The 16,233-nt window shown below is 40.5% G+C and overlaps 1 protein-coding gene across 9 annotated transcripts in view; it reads right to left on the bottom strand.

The window, feature by feature from the left end:
- The window catches only part of PTK2 (protein tyrosine kinase 2), a 175,890-nt gene that overhangs the window by 77,704 nt on the left and 81,953 nt on the right, over positions 1-16,233 (bottom strand). For 4 of the 9 annotated variants that reach the window (XM_087706644.1, XM_087706645.1, XM_087706646.1 and 1 more), the window contains exons 13-15: positions 15,706-15,758; positions 7,527-7,544; positions 1,782-1,838 (exon numbers count right to left, since the gene is read on the bottom strand). In XM_087706644.1, coding sequence (XP_087562770.1) covers positions 1,782-1,838; positions 7,527-7,544; positions 15,706-15,758 — 128 coding nt within the window. Of the gene's footprint in view, positions 1-1,781; positions 1,839-7,526; positions 7,545-9,627; positions 9,712-15,705; positions 15,759-16,233 lie in introns of all 9 variants that reach the window. The other 5 variants (XM_087706643.1, XM_087706641.1, XM_087706642.1 and 2 more) reach the window with 2 other exon arrangements.

The following is a 16,233-nucleotide window of genomic DNA, read 5'->3' as shown; positions in this document are numbered from 1 at the left end:
AAGCACAGGCCAGTCTGATTAGTCCTTGGAAGGAGACCTCAAAGGGACACTGAATAGGAGTAGGTTCCGGCAGAGACTATTCCTGGTTTGCTCATGATGTGCTTATGCACAGTACAACTAAAATTGCTCTGCACATGCACAGAAGCCAAAAACAAGATGGTGGTGCCGTAGGTGCTGCCAGGAAAACCAGCACGGGGGCGTGGCAGGCCTGGGTCGCTGCCGGTTCCAGCGACCCAGGCCGCCAAACTATTACCAGTTTGGCTGAACCGGTTCGAACCGGTAGGAACTGACACTGAGGCTGTGGGCAAGACCAGGCTGTCCAAACATATCCAAGAAAAGGGCCATAACAAAACACATCCATATTGTTGCCAAGAAAACCAAACGGATGTGTCTGCATAACCACTAGGAGCTGTGCTTGGTTCCAGGATAGTTTTAATTCTCATAATTACGTTTTAAAAGGTTTGGCTAAGGTGGCAGAGAGAATGCTGGTGCAAAGCAAAATCTCTCCTCTTAATAGCACTAGCACTTAGACTTATATACTGCTTCATAGTGCTTTTACAACTCTCTCTAAGCGGTTTACAGAGTCAGCATACCTCCCCCCACCCCAAACAATCTGGGTCCTCATTTTGCCCACCTCGGAAGGATGGAAGGCTGAGTCAATCTTGAGCCGGTGAGACTTGAACTGCTGAACTGCAGCTAGCAATCAGCAGAAGTAGCCTGCAGTACTGCACTCTAACCACTGCACCATCTTGGCTTTTTCCAATGTGTGCTTCCATCCTTTAGAGCAGGGGCGTCAAACTCAATTTCACTGAGGCCCACATCAGGGCTTTGGTTGACCTCAGGGGGCCGGGTGGGCATGGCCAACTGGCTGGGTGTGGCCAATTGGCTGGGCGTGGCCAGCCTGACGCCACTCCCCAAACTACTGGCATGTTTCCTCTCCACACTGGGTACACCGGGCCAAAGCCACGCAGGCCAGCCCCTACATTTTCCAGGACAGCCCTGCAAGCTGGATCCGACCACATTGCGGGCCGCATCCGGCCCACGGGCCTTGTGTTTGACACATCTGCTTTAGAGCAAGCTGAGATTTTCCATTATACCTGCATTTTGGAAATTGGATTTTGTTCTCATTGCCATTTATTTATTTATACGTATCCCACCTTTATTATTTTGACCAACAACCCAAGGCAGCAAACATATCCAACACATCTTCCTCCTCCTATTTTCCCCACAATCTTTTTCGCGAGGTGGGTCGGCACCAAAGTCACTCAGATGACTTTCATGGCTAAAGCGGGACTTGAACTCACGGTCTCCCGCTTTCTAGGCTGGTGACTTAACTACTAGACCAAAATGGTTCTCATTTTCAATCATCAACACTAACCACAGGTTTGTGAACTAGTTTAGATGTAGGCAGGAGTTTCCTGCCTCCTTCCTTTCCTTATTGCACCAAAATATAAGAACCCGAAGGGAAGCATATATAATCCTAAAACTATAAGGGATTTATTCTTCTGAGTAAGACCCAGCAGAGTGCCTGAACGTACTAGAAGTTTGTCATCTGGCCATCAATCAATTGCTTTCTCTCAGTTGCTTATATGAGTCTGTGCCTACTATGTCAAAAATAATAATAATTCTAGTGGAGGTATGTCGATTCTTCAACGTCACTTAAACCTTTTATTTTCAATTTCTAGGTCAAAAAGGATGCATCTCAAATATCCTTGATTAAATAGATCTGCAACTACGTTTATTGACTCTATCAGGTGTCCAGAGTGAAAAGGATGACTTACTTGAAGGCATGGTGTACGTATCTTCTTCATCTATGATCTCTGCATAGTCATCAGTTTCTGAAATGAAAAGAATTGGAGGACCTGAAGGAAATGACTGCATTACATAGCAAAGCAAAAAGACTCTGTGTGTGTATGTGTGTGTGTGTGTCTGTACATACACACTAGACTGTTTTTGTGTCCAAATCCAAAAACCTGCAACCTTTTCACCCATGTAAATCTCCATCTGCCACCATGATTAAAATCTTCTCTCCAGACAAGGTTAATTCAGGGACACAAAGATGACCTCATTACCACCTACATTACATAACCAAGTTTGTTTTTCAGGGACTAGAGAGAGAAACTGAACGCATCTTTATCATCAGACAGACAGTCCCTCTATTTAGACCCAGCAGTCAAAACATGAGTAATCCTGTCTGAATCATCAACGCAAATTCCCCGTTAAGAAAATTCACAATAAAGCCAATGGATGAGAGAGTTTACAGGGGCAGAGCGGCAGAGCGTAGCCAAACAAGACAGAACTCAATACACAGCTGCAATGTGAACATTTGCGCCCAAAATAGCAATGTCTATGATATTCTTTTTTTGGTCCCTCTATGACTTCTTTATACAAAAGAGATGAGACACTGGTGATATTTCTTAAGGTCTTAGAGACTTAGGTTTGTGTTGGAAGTATGGGATCCTGATGGTGCAGGCGAGTGCATTTCTTGATTCCATTAACTGTTGTGAAGCATTATTAATGGCTGCTGTTGGTTGTGTTTCTCGGCTGCTTTTTATGCTATTTAAAATAGTGTTACATTGCTTCATTCCTTTCTTAAGTACTGTTGGCCACTGAGAGTCATGAGCAGCTATGTAAATTTAATTAATCAAGTTATTTAAAGAATCATCTTTGAAGACCAGACAAGGAATAATGGATGGAAACTGATCAAGGAGATATTCAATCTAGAAATAAGGAGAAATTTCCTGACAGTGAGAACAATCAACCCATGGAACAGAAGTTGCATTCAGAGGTTGTGGGGGCTTCATCACTGGATGCTTTCAAGAAGAGACTGGCCTGCCATCTGTCAGAAATGGTGTAGGGTTTCCTGCTTGGGCTGGGGGTTGGAGTAGATGACCTACAAGGTCCCTTCCAGCTCTGTTAATCTGTAAATCTATGTATTACAAGTCTGTTCTTAACGAATTCTAATTATTTCAAAAGTATTGTCCATTTTATCCTCACTCCATCCCCAATATAAGATTTAGCTTTTATTATGCAGAGATTAGCTTTATGAGTATAACTGTCATTCCGGCTAGAAATCTTTGAAGTATATGCTAAAAATTCATAAACACCCAAAACTGCAGTTTCGCTTTTGCTCTGAATTGCTAGCTCAAACCCAAAATCTCTATCTTCACTGACATTTAAGCCCTGATAGCACTCGAGTTTAAATAATCCCTTCCTCTCAGGAACAGAATTTTGTACACTTGTAAGATTTCCTCAAGCCATCCCCACCTAGATAGTTTAAAAAGCTTAAAAAAATAAAGGGCAGAATTCCAAGAAACTGCTATACTTGAACTGGGAAACCTACTTCAAGTACTATAACCTATGACGATCACTAGGTGTTGTATCTTATGATTCTTGATGAATGTATTCTGTTTTATTTTTCCTTATGTACACTGAGAGCTTACGCACCACAGACAAATTCCAAGTGTGCCCAATCACACTTGGCCAATAAAGAATTCTATTCTAAAAACTATAGCGGAAAGTACTTTTTTCAAAAGCCTTGCTAAATTATTGGCATTAACTCAAGAAGTGTATAGAAGAGTCCAGAAAAGAAAAAGAAAAAAGGCAGAAGGCTGACTTTAGAATTTAGGTAATTTCCCTCCTTCCTCAAAAAAATTTGCATTCATTAATACAATGCAATAGCAGAGTTAGAAGGGATCTTAGAGGTCTTCTAGTCTAACCCCTTGCCTAGGCAGGAAACCCTATGCCGTTTCAGATAAATGGCTATCCAACATCTTCCTAAAGACTTCCAGTGTTGGAGCATTTACAACTTCTGGAGGCAACTTCTGTTCCACTGATTAATTGTTTTCACTGTCAGGAAATTTCTCCTCAGTTCTAAGTTGCTTCTCTCCTTGATTAGTTTCCACTCATTGCTTCTTGTTCTACCCTCAGGTGCCTTGGAGAATAGTTTGACTCCCTCTTCTTTGTGGCAACCCCTGAGATATTGGAAGACTGCTATCATGTCTCCCCTGGTCCTTCTTTTCATTAAACTAGACATCCCAGTTCCTGCAACTGTTCTTCATATGTTTTAGTTTCCAGTCCCCTAATCATCTTTGTTGCTCTTCTCTGCACTTTTTCTAGAGTCTCCACATCTTTTCTAACATTCATTTGTTAACTTCTTCAGTTTGTGTGATGGTTAAACTCTATTGTCTCTCGTTTCTATTATTCTGCATAAAGAGGGCCTTTGTATAACTTCATGCTATTTCCCAAAAGATTGCATTTTCTTCATTCGCTTCTTGCGAGTGAAAATCTTATTTCGAAACAGAAGTTCTGCTGAGGCTCACGAATTAGAGTGCTCTGCAATGAACCTGGTATGCAGTTTTCAGATCAGCGTCTTTGGGGATTCTCAGTCACCCAGGTCATGGTTGTCTCAAAGATGCTTTTTTTCAAGAGGCAACTGGACTTTCTTTGTTTTTCTTTGAAGACGTTTGGCTTCTCATACAAGCTTTATCAATTGGGTTTCATACATTCTTTTGCCTTTGATGCCACTCCATTCAATATCTCAGGGGCTGCCACAAAGAACAGGGAGTCAACCTATTGTCCAAAGCAACTGAAGGCAGGACATGGAACAATGGATGGAAACTAATCAAGGAGAGAAGCAACCTGGAGCGAAGGAGAAATTTCCTGACAGCGAGAAAAATTAACTAGTGGAACAACTTGTTTCCAAAAGTTGTGGCTCCTCCAACACTGGATGTTTTGAAGAAGAGATTGGGCAATCATTTGTCTGAAATGGTATGGGGATTCTTGCCTGAGCAGGGGGTTGGACTAGAAGACCTCCAAGGTCTCTTCCAACTCTGTTATTCTGCATTCTGTATATTAAGTTAAAAACCTACATCCAAAGCCCATAACAGACATTTGATGGGTTGTGACATCAGATGAACATAAACTAATCCCTTATTTCCCCAAACCATATTTTAAAAAGTCTTCACAATTCTTTGGAAGTCCAATGGGGCAGAGGGGAGGGGGGCAGGAGTGAGTCTGGATATCTTTGAGGGTTTGTTTGTTTTTATAATAAAGTTGGATTTAGAGCAGGAGATTCCAAACTTGGTAACTTTAAAACGTGCGGACCCCCCAGAATTCTTGGAGTTGAAGTCCACTAATCTTAAAAGTTGCCAAGTTTGGAGACTTCTGATTTAGAGGACGACTCCTGCAATTCCACCTTATAGTTGCAACCTGTTACTCATGCCCTAGTCACCTCCCATACAGACTGTTGTAATGTGATCCATGTGTCATTGTCCTTTAAGAGGATTCAGGACTGGATAAAGAATGTAATGGCCCAGGCACTCAAGGCTAAACTGCTAGTTCTCAACTTACAACAGCTTGTTTAGTGACTATTCGCACTGAAAAAAAGGGGACTTACGGCCGTTTTTCCACTCTCACTGCAGCATTTCTGAAGTCACATGATCAAAATTCAGTCGCTTAGCAACTGAATGTTTATAATGGTCATGTGATTTGGTACCTTCTGACAAGTTAAGTCAATTAGGAACCCCCTATTTCTAACATAAGAACTCCACTGATGAACTTAAAAAATGGGGCCAGAAAAGTTGTAAAATGGGGCATAACTCACTTAACAAATGGCTCACTTAGCAACAGCAATTTTGGGTTCAACTGTGGTCATAAGTTGTGGACTATCTGTATTTAGTATTTGACAAGAGAATCCTCAAATGGTTTGCACAATAAATGCTTCACAATACAAAGCACATACCGTATTTTTTGGACTATAAGGCGTACCTTTTTCCCTCAAAAAAAGAGGGTGAAAATCTGGGTGCATCTTATGCACTGAATACAGCATTTTTGGCCTCCCAAAACCCTGCCCCCTTCGCAAAAATGGATGTGCAGAGGGTTTGGGAGACCTGCAAAGTGCTCCTGGCAGCTGGAGAGGGCAAAAATAAGCGGAAAATGGGCTGGCTTTTGCTCATTTTTGCCCCCCCCCCCCCCAGGAGCACTCTACAAGCCTCCTAAAAGCTATGCATGTCCCCGTTTTTTTTTGCAAAAAAACAGGCCCATTTTCACAAAAACAGACCGTCTTTTGCTCGTTTTTGCCCCCTGCTCCAGCCCCCAGGAGAATTTTGCAGGCCTCTCAAACTCTCTGCATGTCCCATTTTTCACAAAAAAATGAGGCATGCAGAGGGTTTGGGACGTCTGTAGAGTGCAAAAACTTTTTAAAATTTTTTTCCCTTTTTAAAATCTTCATGCATCTTATTCTCCGGTGCTTCTTATACTCCGAAAAATACAGTAGGTTTCCCAGGTAAGAACATCATATCATTAAATGATAGATTCTTTTCCTGGAAAAATAAATTTGATCTCTTTCTGTCTCCATCTCTATAATAGTTTTGAATTATTTAAATTTTACTTAATTTAATTAAACATCTCTATACAGTACTTGCTATAAAGAAGAACTTTCTAGGCAGTTTACAATTAACGTTACTTAGTTGCATGATTATTTATTTGGCTCATTTTATTTTTTTATAGCCTCCCCCTCGGTCTAATTGAGTTTATTATTCACTTTTTCCTCTTTCACTTTTGAGAAAACAAGCACACATGGGAAAAGCAGAATCAATTTTAACCACAAAAAAAATTGTGTAACTCATTATTGCAGGCATTTTCAACAGATTAAGAGATGTTCTTAAAGCCAGACATCCTGAGCCCTTTTGGAGAAGGGGGGGGGGAGAGAGCTCATAAGATCTTTTTGTTTTTTGCTTAAGGCATCAACGCTTCAAAAGTTGCAAATGTTCCAATGTTGAGCACTTGAGGGATGAAAAAGAGGCTCACAGCCTCTAAAGAAAATCCAAATGCTTCAAGTGGGAGAGAAAGAGGCACTACTGATTTATATACCCCCCCCCCCTCTTGATTTCCTCTCTTTAATGTTTCCCATCTGCTTTATATCAAGGAAGTGCCCTAAAGATGCTGTTAAATTTGAGACAAAAGGTCATGTTTGACCTTTATTGGCAAAGCTTTAAAAACCTATAAATTGCAGAGTGAAGGCCAATCAGGGTCAGAACCAGTGGTGGGATTTAAATTTTTTTACTACCGGTTCTGTGGGCATGGCTTGGTGGGCGTGGGTTCCGGTGCGCATATGCACCAAATGCGCATGATGGAATCCAGAAGAGATGGCCGCCGCATGCATACGCACTGGCCAGCTGTTCTCTTCCAGGTTCCAGCGCTCTTGTGCATGCACTCCAGTTTCGGCACTCAGTGCCAAAAAGGTTAACCATCACTGCTCTAGGATATACAGTTATACATTTTCAACTGCCTTCCTTTCACCTCTCTTCCTTCGTGTCCCTTTTTTTTTTCCAAGAAAGCAGGCACCATGTTTGTCGAATTGTATGACTGTGGCATAGCTGAGTATGTCTAATATGAATAAACATCAGGCTGAGCCGCGTGCCTTCATTACAAACAACAAAAGTGGCAAATGAGTTATTGAGGTTGCAAGCAGTACTTTCATCACACACCAATTGTTTATTTAAAAAAATGTAACCACATATTACCGTCCCCACTAATTTCATCTGTCGATCCGGGTAGCATGCAAAAAAGAGAGAAAGAAAGCAGAAGGAAAAGAGCGGGACGGGAAGGGACAGAGGGGAAAAAGGGGGGGAGAAATCAGAAAATACAGTATTAAAATCACAAGTAAGCCAAAGAGAATAAAAAACATATTGTTACAGTCATATACATGCCCAGTTCCAAGGAAATGTGTCAAAGCTGTGGTAATTAAGGTGTTTATTGGGATCCAATAGTTTATTTCTATACAGCCATCACAACGTGCAGGCAGACAACAACACACTCATTTTAATACAATCTGTGGGGGGAAACTAGGCCATTGTTTTTTCTCTCTCCATTATAGCCCCTTCCCTCCCATCCAACAGTATGACTTTGTTGGATAAACCTTGACTGGGGCGTCCTATTCTACGATTTAGATATTATTTTAAACGTCAATGAAATAAAAGTTGTCATTAAAGGTAGAAAGCATTAAATTAATTTTGAAGGTTGTTAAACGAGACACTTTACTGAAAATTAACCACCACCACCACCACCCCCATTACACACACACAAGAAAAAAATATTCCTCCCTAACTCAGTTTCTGGTAAAGTTTAGTTTACTTTACTTTATTGTCATTGCACCTCGTACAATGAAATTAAATGCCATCTTCAGTGTACATTGTAATTATAAAAATGAAACACAAACACACATCCTTCACATTCTATGCAATTGAATTGAAAATCGATATTGCAGTATACGTAAAAATCATGAGTATTTGGGGACATGTGACTTGTCCGTTTTATTTCTGAGGCTTTTCTGGATCAGCCCAAGGTTGCACTTCAACAAATGATTATTTATTTTATCTTAAGTTCGTTAAGAACTTTTATACGGCCACCCAACTCATCCGTGATGACTCCGGGCAGCTTACAAAGATAAAACCAAAAGACAGAAATCAAGAAACTTCCACCCATTTCGTAACAACCATCAGTCTGACCACTTGATGGGCTCTGTCTCACACTGGAGTCCACGGGGAGCATTAACCGAAGCACAACTTCAGAGCCTTTCGAAAGAGTGTCCAAGTGGGGCACAATCAAATATAGGCAGTCCTCGATTTACAACAGTTCATTTAGAGAACGTTCAAAGTTACTACAGCACTGAAAAAGTGAGTTATCACCGTTTTCACTGCCGCACCCCAGTCACATAACCAAAAGTCAGACGTTTGGCAACTAACTCATATTTATGACAGTTGGAGTATCCCCGGGGGGGGGGGTGTCATGTGATTCCCTCTTTTGCGTCCTTCTGACAAGCGAAGTCAACGTGGAAGCCAAATTCACTTAACAACTGTGTTACGAACTTATCAACTGCAGTGATTCTTCACTTCACAACTGTGGCAAGAAAGCTCATTAATTGGGGGCAAAAGTCACTTAACCAATGTCTCGCTTAGCAACGCAAATGTTGGGCTCAACTGTCGTTGTAAGTTGAGGACTCCCTGTGCTGTACGTGGCTTTCTTCCTTGAATTTATTTCATTGGTACAAACAGATGGGACTGAGTTTTCCAATGGACTAGATCAGAGCAACTGTTAAGACTTGTGGACTTCAATTCCCAGAATTCCCCAGCCAGCCATGCTGAAGTCCACAGATCTTAAGTTTGTCCACGTTGGATACCCCTTATTCAACTTAACGTCTATACATTCTTCAGACCAATATACAACAATCAGGAGTTTGATAATATCGTATAGCTGCTGCTCTAAGAAGCACAATTGCCTGTCATGCCAGGGGTTCATGCATTGGCCCAAGCAGGCTACTAAGTAAAAAAAAATGTGGAGTGTGTTTCTTTCACAGTAATTATTCCACAGGTTTTCAGCACCACCAAAGTTCCAGCTTTGCACAATTAGAAATATTTCCTAGGACTCACCAAACAATATGGGAGGGGGGGGGAGCAAACTGAGCAAGGTGGCACACAGATTCAAAAATTTTAGCAATGTTACGTTTTAGCTTCTTGGAACTTTACAATTTTACTGTAGCCTGAAGGGAACCAAATTTTGACATGGTTAGCAAAGCATAGCTGTTGAACGAATCAGGCAACCTAAAGGAAGCGCAAGGCTAAATACCCTTAGCTGGTGATTCATGTGAACACAAGACAAAAGGGAGAAAGTGTCTGGCTCGCTTTACTTTATGTTGACAGTGACTGACTCCTTTATCAAGAAGCAGAAAACAAAAAGGAAAGAAAGAACAAAAGTTGTCAGAACACCTGCAAGCAGGGAACACAAGCAAGAACAAGATTAATAGGGCAGTCGTTAGTTGTAATGAACATTTATCTAAATAATATCTGTATTTATCAGTTGTTACAGGAGTGTAGCTTTGACTAAGGCTTGGTCTTCTGAAAAGAGTGGAGCCAAGAAGAGGTGTTAAAAATGTAAAAGTCTGTCATCCCTTTCTGAAGTGCAACCAGATTAAGACATTTTCAGATATAAACTATAACAGCTCATCCAACTCTGGAATTTCATTATAGGTGTATGCATTAAACAAGATTGTTTACCATTTCTCCAAAAATAAGACCCAACCAGAAAATAACCCCTAGCATGATTTTTCAGGTTGCTCGTGATATAAGCCCTACCCCAAAAATAAGCCCCAGTTAAGATCATCAGACAGACGCAATTAGTACCGTATTTCCCCGAAAATAAGACTTAACTGGAAAATCAGCCCTAATGCATCTTTTGGAGCAAAAAATAATAAAAGACCTGGTCTTATTTTCGAGGAAATACAGTATCTTGAGTTTTAATAAAGGATTTTGTTTATTTGTTTATTTAGCATATGGCACATACATGGACTTATAGTAGTTCAAATGTTAATGCCCCGTCCACCCAGCCATTCAAGGACAAGGTGGTCTATGTTGAAAAAAATCAGACCTTGGGTCGGTATGAGCTCTTGATGGACATTCAGACACAATGTGGTGGATATTTTGTCGAGGAGAACCACAATCACACTGGAGGGTAGAGATAAGACCCCACTTAAACAACAAGTCCTGGCAGACATCATGTTGGGTACGGATCCTGTTCAGAAGATCAAAACCTGGCAGGCCCTTCTTCCACGCGATATTGTATGCTACAGTAAGATTGATGAACACAGCTGTGGTTTTTAAGCCTCGCTGGAAACCAGCCTTGATATGTCCAGTTAGGCTCAATAATCTTAATAAAGGATATTTAATTGATTGGGAACTGCCCAGATTTGATTAAAAAAAGGGAGGGAGGGGATGGAATAGGAAGGAGGGAGGGGGGAAGTAAGGAAAGAATAAGGGAAGGGAGGGAGGGAGGGAGGGAGGGAGGGAGGGAGGAAGGAAGGAAGGAAGGAAGGAAGGAAGGAAGGAAGGAAGGAAGGAAGGAAGGAAGGAAGGTTGTTCACTCTAAACTACTTTAATAGTATTTTAGGGAAATGGTATCTCAGAAGGCTCCTTAGTATAGTAAGGCTGTCTCAATTCAAAGACTGGACAACTGACATTACTTGGCTCATTCACTTCCAAATTATCCCATCCTTCTCTTGCACAAACCTGACCAAACTGATGCTAGATCATACTAATAGAACAGGATAATAAATACATTATTTTATCTAGAGAAATAAGGCAAGAAGCATGAAAAGGAAGGGCAGGAACACAGAAAGTACACTGGGAAACTATGCCAACCGTTCTACTAAATGACCAATATCATTTGAACAAAAGAGTCAGTAAAAAAGCTATAAACTCTGTTGATGAGGGGCAAGATAGCATCAGAGTTCAACTTCTCTCTATCTGATTGATAAATGTTCATTATCTGGACTGATCAAAATAACATCATGGTAAAGTTTTATCAACATCTTTCATTGGAGCTTGGTTCAATTTATTAATTAGCAAACTACTAGGACATTGTCCCATGATATTTCAATCAGGTTCTGTCAAAAAAAACAATAACTGATGCCCAAACTTATATGCTTGCAACCTTCACTTATAACAGGACATAAAACTGACTGCGGGATTCTGGGAGCTGAAGTCCATATATCTTAAGGTTGCCAAAGTCCGAGAAACTGTGGTTTAGAATCAAGCCCTTCTATTTGTTTTAAATTCATCACGTCCACAATTAAATATTTGAAATCAGACATTTCTTGGTCTATAATATTCACCCAATGAATTAGAGGGCAAGAAGCTGTTGGCTACCTACCAAGGATGGTTTAAAAGATCATTGCATTAGCATGGCATTGGGGCTAATGATCTCTAAGGTCCCTTCTGATTCTTTGATTCTAATTATGGAAAAAGATAGGCAGATCAAGAGGCAGCCAGCCATAAATGAAATATAAATCATTTATGAAAGAAAACAGAATATTGCTTGTCAACTGTAAGTCACAGCTAAAATCGCTCAGATGTAGTGCAATTAATCTATCTTAAAACAATAACTTTTTTTTAGCAGCTTCAAACAATAACTGTTCATAGAGAAGCAATGAACACAGCAGGACATTTCCATTTTTTTTATCAGCCTCTCAAAGGTTTCTAACCATCGGAGGATGAGCTGCTGTTTGCACTACAGCTTTATCCATAACAGAGATAAACTTTAATATAAGAGGATGGAAAATCATTTTTCCCTTCCTTTTCATTGGTCTTCGGCGGGGGGGGGGGGTGTCATTAGATAGAAAGGGAGAAAACTGGGGTGGTTCAATAAGTAATGATGTTGCAGTAGGAAGAGGACAACTCCATCCTAGTGCATCCTCCATCACTACATTGCTGCATTCATTTGACAGTCCAACCTCACTGGTCACTTTGAGCCAGTCATTCTCTCTTTTCAAGCTACCTCATAGGGTGGGTTGTTATGATGGGGAAAACAAGAGGCTCCAACTGACATTTCTGCATGGCTAGCATATGGAAACCTATAAATGTTTTTGCTACATCGAAAAACACCCCCAAATGTTTGCTACATCCCAAAACACCCCAAAATGTTAACTCGTTATGCTCCCTTCTGTTAAAATATTCATGACTGGGAGAGACATGGGTACAAGGTCAGACAATGAATAGGCATAGCAACTAAGTCAGCCAATGGGAGCTTAAACAGTCTGTGCAGAGAATCGAAACAGAAACTTAAGCAGTCTGCTGCTCTGAGAAGTAAACTACCAGTCTGCCTGGGCTTGTCTGCTGATATGAAACTAACTGCTTGTGTTTGCCTGTAACTCTCCTGCCATGTACTTTACTTGGAAGAACCACCTGTTGGTCTTGTACATTGTTCATCTATTCTTATCTATATAAAGAAGTTAATGAATTCTGCTACATCAGTTATCTGTCTGTGCTTCTGGATTTGAATTTATGCAACAAACTCTGACACCTTCTTGGTTTTGAATCTCCCCGTGGAGATTCGTACCCTCACCACCGTCCAGATCTTCCGCACAGCCCTTAAGACCTGGCTAGCCCGTCAGGCCTGGGGACAAAGATAACTGTCCCCACCCGAATGTTGAATGAATGTTGCTTACTATTTTACTTCTATGTATTGTTTGTGTCTATTGTCTGTATACCCCCCCCCCCTCATTTTATGTAAGCCGCCCTGAGTCCCCTCAGGGAAAAGGGCGGCCTATAAGCATTAATAAATACAAATACAAATACAAACTGTATATTTTTTAACTCTGTAAAGAGAAGCAGGATCATCAGTTTTCCAGATTGGCTATTCACATTCCCGGTTCTCAGTTTAAACTAATACAATCCTGGGTTGTATAAACAGAAGCATAGAATCAAGATCATGTGGCAGCATTAGTGCCGCTCTATAAAACCTTAGTAAGGCCACACCTGGAATACTGCAATCAAAAAAGATGTGGAGACTTTGGAAAAAGTTCAGAGAAGAGCAACTAAGATGATCAAAGGCCTGGAAACTAGACGTATGAAGAATGGCTGCAGGTTTTGGGTCTGGCTAGTCTAAAGAAAAGAAGAATTACGGGCAACACGATAGCACCATTCCAGTATTTGAGAGGTTGCCACAAAGAGGAGGGGATCAACTCATTCTCCAAAGCACCTGAAGGCAGGACAAAAAATGATGGCTTGAAATTAATCAGAGAGAAGCAACCTGGAATTAAAAAGAAACTTCCTAAGAGTGAGGACAATTAACCAGTGGAACAGCTTGACACCAGAAATCATGGGCATTCCAACACTTGATGTTTTTAAGAAAAAACTAGACAGCCACTTTGTATGTGAAATACTAGAAGTTATTCTGCTTGAGCAGGGGGGCTGGACTAGAAGACCCCCCAAGGTCCCTTCCAGCTCTATTCTATTTTTCTCTTCTCTTTTTCCTGAATTAAGCCAGAGAAACTAATGAAAGAGGAAGATGGGCAAAAAGAAAAAAGAAAAGACAGAAAAATTAACTGCAGAGTTAGACAGAAGCCCTAAGATGGCCACTTCCTTTCTTCCTTTTTCGCTTTGCTTTTATATGATAACACCTTAAGTTGAATAGTGACTCAGTTGTGATCAGCAACCTAAAATTTAATTACAGTGCTCAAAAGAGTCTCCTGACATGTGTAACATCTGAAGTCCTAATTTCAGAAGGATTCTGTAGAGTTAAGTCTTGTATGATCATTATCACACACTCACAGGATGTCAAAAAAAGTACAGATCACCCTCAACTAATAATCATTCATTTAGTGATTGGAAGTTACAATGGTACTGAAAAAAAGAGGACTTAAGACCGGCCCTCACACTTATAACCAGGGCAGCATCCCCACGTGATTAAGCTACATTAATGAGGGTATCCGGATTTGCTTAATTTCAGTGGTCTGCATAACAACTGTGGCAAACAAAGTCATAAAATCAGCTGTGACTCACTTAACAACTGCCTTGCTTAGCAACAGAGATTCTAGTCATAAGTCAAGGGCTACCTATAATTACTAGTTAGTGGTTAACTTAGGATTCTAAGCACTGGTCTAGTATCTTGTAATGTAGGAGACAATCAGGCCGAGCCTGAGGGAGGGGTCAAATACATCATCAGTCTGGAGTCCCTACAACCCCTTAAGAGAGTCCAGCCTCCCCCCCCCCCCGAAGTTTCTTGACTCTTATCTGACACCAATTTGCCTTGACTGTTAGTATCATGTTTCCTCAAAAATAAGACAGGGTCTTATTTTTTTTGAACCCCAAAATAAGCGCTTGGCCTTATTTTTGGGGAGGTCTTATTATTTTTTAGGTGCAGGAGGCAGCGAGCGTGGTCACTTCATGGCTGCTGCTGTGTTTAAATATTTTCGGGGAGCGCTTATTTTCAGGGGACAGCTTATTTTAGCGCATGCGCTCAAAAGCCCTGGGCTTATTATCCGGGGAGGTCTTACTTTCAGGGAAACAGGGTAGTTCAGATTCTTGTGGACAGGTAGCATGAAATAAACTTGCAATAAGTCTATTCTGTTTCCTGACTTCCTGCACCTGACACACTCTCTGCAGAACTGCAATATAGAAGAACAGCTATTAATTTATTTCCAGGCCATTAATTTATCGATGTTAGGCAGCTTCCCACTTCATGAAGATCTAATGTACTATTTACAGTATACTGAAACAATCCTAAATCCTGTGACTCAAAGCAACAAGAAAATTGATCAGCAGAAAATGAAGCATTAAACTCTTAACTTCACACTATCGTTTTCAGTCAACAATCAATAGACCTACATAACTAGATAGACAATGTTTTTTTCCCCCATAACAACATTAAAGCTGGATTTTTCTTACAGCTATTTCTCCTATATGATAGCTCCCAGACCTCGATTGTGAAATTAATCCACATGAAAACAATCAGCATGTGATATCCGTACTGGCTTTTAATACCAAAATTCAGTTAAACTATTTTCAATAATAGAATAGAATAAGAGTTGGAAGTGACCTTGGAGGTCTTCTAGTCCAATCCCTTGCTCAGGCAGGAAACCCTATACCACTTCAGACAAATGATTATCCAACATCTTCTTAAAAACCTCCAGTTGGAACATACACAACTTCTGGAGGCAAGGTGCTCCATTGATTAATTGTTCTAACTGTTAGGAAATCTCTCCTTAGTTCTAAGTTGCTTCTCTCCTTGATAATACTTGCTTGCAATTCATTTCTCACAAAAGCTCACTCAGTCTTTTTTCTCTCTTTGAGGGTTCACTGGCATGAAGTCAGTAAAACCCTTTTTAAAAATAATAATAATAATAATCACCATCATCATTAGATATCCTACCTGATACAGAGACGGTATGTGATCGTATTCCTTGCTTTTCGTTGTTGGCCAGCCTGTAACACAATAGTTCAAATCTATGAATGCTCTATGTTTTATACCAGTGTTTCTCAACTTTGATAACTTGAAGACATGAGGACTTCACCTCCCAGGATTCCCCACCCAGCATGGCTCATTGGGGAATTCTGGGAACTGGAGTCCTCATATCTTCAGGTTGCCAAGATTGAGGAAAAAAACTGTTCTGTACAGTTCAAAACTTCGTAGGGTTCCGTTACCAGATTCATTGTCTCTTCTACAGAACTAGATTTTGCAGTGAAGAAAATGATTCTACTTCCTTAAATTCAGCTCAGAACCAAAAGTACAAGTATTCATCTGAAAATTCCATTTTAAACTCCACCAGATGTTCAAAATGACAATGTTAAAAGCTGAATGAACAAACAACTTTGTAGTTTTCAATTTCTTCTAATTATCTACTATCTAGCAACAACAATTTGAATTGCATCCATCACTTACGTTAAAAAGGAATAAAAC

Source organism: Thamnophis sirtalis, unplaced genomic scaffold (assembly GCF_051295495.1).
Source record: "Thamnophis sirtalis isolate CommonGarterSnake01/CBP01778 unplaced genomic scaffold, rThaSir2_p1.2 scaffold_2, whole genome shotgun sequence".
Lineage (NCBI taxonomy): Eukaryota > Metazoa > Chordata > Lepidosauria > Squamata > Natricidae > Thamnophis > Thamnophis sirtalis.
This window is presented reverse-complemented; position numbering and strand designations above follow the sequence as displayed.